The 5,409-nt window shown below is 51.8% G+C and overlaps 1 protein-coding gene across 3 annotated transcripts; it reads left to right on the plus strand.

The window, feature by feature from the left end:
* Positions 1-218: 218 nt before the first annotated feature.
* Positions 219-5,110, plus strand: LOC132530682 (cathepsin G-like). Of its 3 annotated transcripts, none has more exons than XM_060168022.1 (6): positions 219-313; positions 795-910; positions 1,648-1,795; positions 2,243-2,378; positions 2,527-2,781; positions 4,765-5,110. In XM_060168022.1, the coding sequence occupies exons 2-6, from the start codon at positions 856-858 to the stop codon at positions 4,921-4,923; spliced, it is 753 nt and encodes a 250-aa protein (XP_060024005.1). In that variant the 5' UTR covers positions 219-313; positions 795-855; the 3' UTR covers positions 4,924-5,110. The 3 variants fall into 3 exon arrangements, with proteins under 3 accessions (XP_060024005.1, XP_060023988.1, XP_060023997.1); XM_060168005.1 differs by lacking the exon at positions 4,765-5,110 and adding an exon at positions 3,229-3,484; XM_060168014.1 differs by lacking the exons at positions 219-313; positions 4,765-5,110 and adding an exon at positions 3,229-3,484 and having other exon boundaries at positions 527-910.
* Positions 5,111-5,409: the final 299 nt, after the last annotated feature.

The raw sequence follows: 5,409 nt of genomic DNA on the forward strand, positions 1-5,409 counted from the left end.
GTCCACTTCTTCATGTGTTACAGGGAGCACAGCAGTGACGTACCTCCTTCTTCGGAGCTATCACCCCCGGGGCAGAGATGGGATTAGGTTGATGGGACTCTTATACCATGGATGAATAGGATTTGAGATGTTTTTCCACCAGGGTCTGATGGCTTGCAACAAAATCAAGTCACTAGGCCTTTTCTGCATGCAGAGAAACTTCTGGGACATAAAGGCCTTTGCTTTGAGTAGGAAGCAGGAGAACAGAAGTCGTCCACAGTGTCAGGATTTCACTGAGAGTTTGCTGGGGCTCAAGAGACCTGAGAGCATAATGGTCAGTGGCAGAGCCTCATTCTTCCCTTTCCTTTCTCTGGCAGTGCCCTCCACACACTCAGGAGAGACAGCTACTCAGTCTGCATGACAACTTCTAGAAAGAAGTGGGAGCAGCAAGGGTCTCAACAGGGGGCTAAGGCCAAAGGGTGAAGACATGCAGGCTCCAGTCAATGAGGGAGAGGAAGGAGGAAATAGAGAGCTCCCAGCTTTGATGCTTGTAGGGATTATTGAATTAGGTGGGTTTGAGGTTCTGGGACACAGTGACCCTGTCCCCATCCCTGTTGCCCTGGGTTCCCATTTCCACGGCCAGTAATGACTCAGCAGCTGTGCAGAATATTGCGCTGAAGCCTTGGGTTACTATCTTCCCCCACATCACTGGCAAGCCTCTTGGGCAGCCTTGGGTGATGAAACCTAGCACAGCAGCAGGAGAATGGGAATGCAAATTCTCAAGCCCCCACCCTCACCCTTCCTTCCTCTTTCAGGGGCTCAAAGTCTGGCAGGAGGAAGACCAGCAGCAACTGACTGGGCAGACTTCCCAGGACGATGCAGCCACTCCTGCTCCTGGTGGTCCTTCTCCTGCCTCCCAGGGCTAGGGCAGGTGAGTGACCGTCCCCATCCTCAGAGGCCAACCCCATCCCATAGACTCTGGAGCCAGACCACTCAGGCACTCCCTAACCCTGTATCATTGGGCAGCTTGTATGAGTTCAGAGTTCCTCAGCTCCATCATCTGTAAAACAGGAATTATGTCAGGCCTACCTCAGAGAGCTGACATGAGAGTTAAATGACTCAGTGTACATAAAATTCCTGGAGTCGTCCTGGCACGTACTACTTGCTATATAAACATGCTCTCTGAACTCATTCTGCAGCTCCTGTGGCAGAGCCTAGGAGATAAAGATACAGCAATAGCAGGCCCGCCGGCTCATCCTTAGAGCCTTAAATTCATGAGCTGGCCGTGAGCTGGACTCACAGGGATCTGGAGACTCCCTGAGGAAGAAAGTAGCACGGGACTGCAGGGAGAGGCTGCTCAGAGGGCTCCGGATCTGCCATCCCCACAGCAGAGGAACCTTCCTCATTATGGGAGGCTGCAGCTGGCCTTGCCTTCTGGGGAGGTGGGAGGGAGCTGAGGCTGGGATGGGGAGCCAGCAGCGTTTCCTGCAGACTCCTGGAGCCTCCCCCAAGGCTGCTGCCCTGCAGACCCAGTTCTCATGAACCACCAGCTTCTCCGGCCCGTGTAGCACCTCTCCTGCCTCGCCATCTTCTAACATTTCTGGAGCCACCAAGCCGAAGCCCACACACCTGTCAGTGCAGAGATAAGTGCCTAATGCTTCCTTCCAGGGCAGATCATCGGAGGCCAAGAGGCCAGGCCCCATTCCCACCCTTACATGGCATATGTTCAGATCCAGAGACCAGTGGGTCTGACCACTTGTGGGGGGTTTCTGGTGCGAGAAGACTTTGTGATGACAGCAGCTCACTGCTTGGGAAGGTGAGTCACTAAGGGGCTTCTGGGCACCAGCAGAGCAGGTCCAGAAGATTTCATGAGAGGAACCATTGAAAGCAGGGTTCTAGCAATAAAGGGGTGAAAAAGAGCCGCTAGGGCTTGGGGAGCAGGGAGCAGGCCATTGTAAATGGGGAGAAAGGAGGACCTGATCAAAAAGAGCAAGATGGGGAGATGGAAGGCACGCATTGGGGCTCAAAATATGAATTCAAGCTCCTTTTTTATTGTAGGGGAGGCCAAATATAAGGTCACTGAGTTTCCTACCACCCACAGCTCAAGGCTGTGGAGACCAAGGGCATAGAGCCCAGTGCCAGAGCCCTCCTGTCCCCACCTCCCTTGGCTGAGGTCTCGCCACCCTGGGCTGTCACGTGACCTGCATCGGGGAGTGCAGTTCCTGCAGCTCAGACCTACTTCTAGGCTCCCTTTCCTTTGCAGACAAATAAGTGTCATCCTGGGGGCCCACAACATCAGCAGGTTGGAAAGGACTCAGCAGCGCATACCGGTGCTCAGAGCCATCCCCCACCCCGGGTACAATCAGCGGAACAACCAGAATGACATCATGTTACTGCAGGTACCGACCCTCTGGTACTTCACCCGGGCGGCTCCCTCCCAGCTTGGGGGACCAGGGAGGGGGAAGCCGAGCAGACTCCCAGGGTGGTGGTAGGCATGGGGTGAGCATGGCATAGACAGTCCCTGAGTGCCTGCATGCTTCCTGCCAGCTGAGAAGCAGAGTCAGACGTAATCGAGCTGTGAGGCCGGTGGCTCTGCCGCAGACCCAGGACAAGCTGAGTCCTGGGACCCTGTGCACCGTGGCCGGCTGGGGCCGTCTCGGCCTGAACAGGAGAACAGACACGCTCCAAGACGTGCAGGTGACAGTGCAGAGGAATGAGGAGTGCAGTAGACGCTTCATGTTCTACACTGGCCAAACACAGATTTGTGTGGGCGACCCAAGAGAGAGGAAATCCGCCTTCCAAGTAAGACCACGGGCATCTGCCGACACTGTCCGAGACAAAGGGACGTGGGCAGACTGGGCAGTGGGGACAGACTACATCCCCATGGCCTCAGTCTGGGGCCCAGAGCAGAGTGAGGTGGGGGACTTTTCCCCGTCAATCCGGTCTCTGGGGGAATAGCAGGTGCACCAGACACAGGGCGTACATGTGCAGCGTTTTCCTGGGGCCGGTGAAGGTACCTTGGCCTGGGTTGTTCTGGAGAATAACCATAGCCAGGGCTGAAGCCCAGTGATGGAAAAATCCAGAAGCTCGACTTCTGCTGCCCCTCCGCCTCCCATCTCACACACAGCCAGCAGTGGAAGGAGCCCACCCACGCCTGTTTTCTCTGAGGGAGGGCCATAGGGCCTCAGGAGGGGGGAGGCCTGGAGAATGGAGGCCCGGCTTAGTGTCCCTTCCTCTGGTTGCCCACAGGGGGACTCCGGTGGCCCTCTTGTGTGTAACAACGTGGCCCAGGGCATCGTCTCCTACGGAAACAGGTTTGGGACTCCTCCAGCAGTCTTCACCAGGATTTCCAGCTTCCTGCCCTGGATACGGAGAACGATGAGACGCTTCAAAGAGTGGGGGCTGGAGTGACACCCCCTGTCGCTGACTCCCCTTCTCTGGGGCAGAGCCCAGATCCAGGGCGGTTCCCAGAGCCTTAACAAACATCCACATCTAGAGTGGAAATAACCGATTCCTCATTTGTTCATTAAACATGATTCAATACGCAGCAAATGTGTGCCAGGACTGAGTGTGAGCTCCTCCAGGAAAATGGGGTCTCTTCCCCAGGACAAGTGAATCCCCGTCGCCCCCATCCTGGGAGTCAGGGTGAGCTTCTTCTCTCCTCCAAGCCATGCATTCCTCCATCTCCCCTCCACCCGCTCTGGGGAGTGATGGAAGGACCTATCTCTTCCCAGAGTAAGGCTCCTTATTCTCCACCCTACCAGAGACTCTCCTTTAGGTATTAAAGTGTACCCCAAAACTGTGTGCCGCTGGCATGGGTAGGACAGGCAGATCAAAGGGATGATTGAAATTCCATACAAGGCCCAATTGAACACATGGTTAACAATTCTCAAATCACTGAGAAACAATTAACTTTTAATAGACGACATTGAAACAAAATAGAGAATCACTGGGGAAAAAAGATAAAGTTGGGTCCACACTTCTCATCATAATCCGAAATAACACTCAGATGGGATCAAAGATCTAAATGTAAAAAAATCAATCCATACAAGTACTAGACGAAAAAAAATAATTTACTTTCTTAAAAATATCTAACAAAACACCCATATCAAAGCTGTGCTATTCACAATGCCCAAGAGATGGGAGCTACCCAAGTGTCTATGGACAGCCAGAGTTTCTGAAACCTTTACCCATACCAGCCCTGACTGTACTATAGACCAATGTTCTCATTTTCAATGTGATGAGGGTCTCCTTCTGGTTTCGTTACTCTAAAATTATACAATACAGTATGTTGCCTAAAATAACTTGACTTTATACTAAAGATTAGCTTATGACTGATACATCAATATTATATTCAAATAATAGATTTCTGAAGTCACATAGTTTAAAACCGTGCTTTTAACACGTCAAGGTAACTGTAAAGAATCAGCTGGGAAGTTCTTCTCTGTTCATCAAAATGGTAATTACTCCTCGCAGTGTGACATTTCCCACCTGAATTTTTGTAGTTTCCATAATCTTGAATAATCACTGAACACATGTCAAAGCAACTGATATGCAGAAATGCTTTGGTAAATTTGATCATTCTTTTATAGCTATTTCTTGCCAGAAACTCATTTGCCTAACATTCAGTGTAAGTCATTTATCAACAAAATTTTAATCAATAATACATCTTTGAAATTACTCAGTCATTTTTCCTATATTTGCTCCCACCTAACCATAGGAATTCTCTCTTGCTTGTATGTTCTGGGGGAAAACAGTCTCATTGTTAAATGTTTGCATTGGCAGGTGGAAAGAATACTTGACGATGGAGGGGGGAGGAGAGAGCTGTGGAAGAGCCCTCGTCCAGCCCTTCCTCTCTGTGACATTTACTTAGAGCCCCAGAGCACCGCCCAGGTCAGGACTCAGTCCCCAGGAAACTCCCAGGGCAGACCCACTCTCCTCTAAGCCTCTCCCTGCCAGTCAGCACTTCCAAGGCAGCTCTCTGCCTCCAGCAGCCCTGCCAGAAACGTTTCTACAGACCTCACCGTGCTCACCTCCAGAGGACAATTCCCTTCATGACCATCCCAGAAGCCACTTCCACCGCCTCTCACAGCTCAGCATCCTCCCCTGATAAGTAAACCGCAGCAGCAGAGCTTTGGCAAGAAACCATTTTGCACACCAAAAACTAGAGGAAAAGAGCACAACTCCTCCCACTTTCTTTCTCCACTTTCCACCCCTGTGCCTTGGAAGCCCTACTGACTTGTCTGGAAAGTCACAAAACCATGGCAAGCTCATGGACAGAAACCCCACCGGGAACTTCTCTCCTGACCCCATAGCTCAGGCAGACTTCCGGTCTCCAGAGGCCTGGTGCCTGTGCCCTGGGGCAGAGCGTCAGAGTCAGGAGAAGCTAGCCACTGGCGATTTGTCATAACTATAGCAACGTCACAGAAG

This window comes from Lagenorhynchus albirostris, chromosome 1, assembly GCF_949774975.1.
Source record: "Lagenorhynchus albirostris chromosome 1, mLagAlb1.1, whole genome shotgun sequence".
NCBI lineage: Eukaryota > Metazoa > Chordata > Mammalia > Artiodactyla > Delphinidae > Lagenorhynchus > Lagenorhynchus albirostris.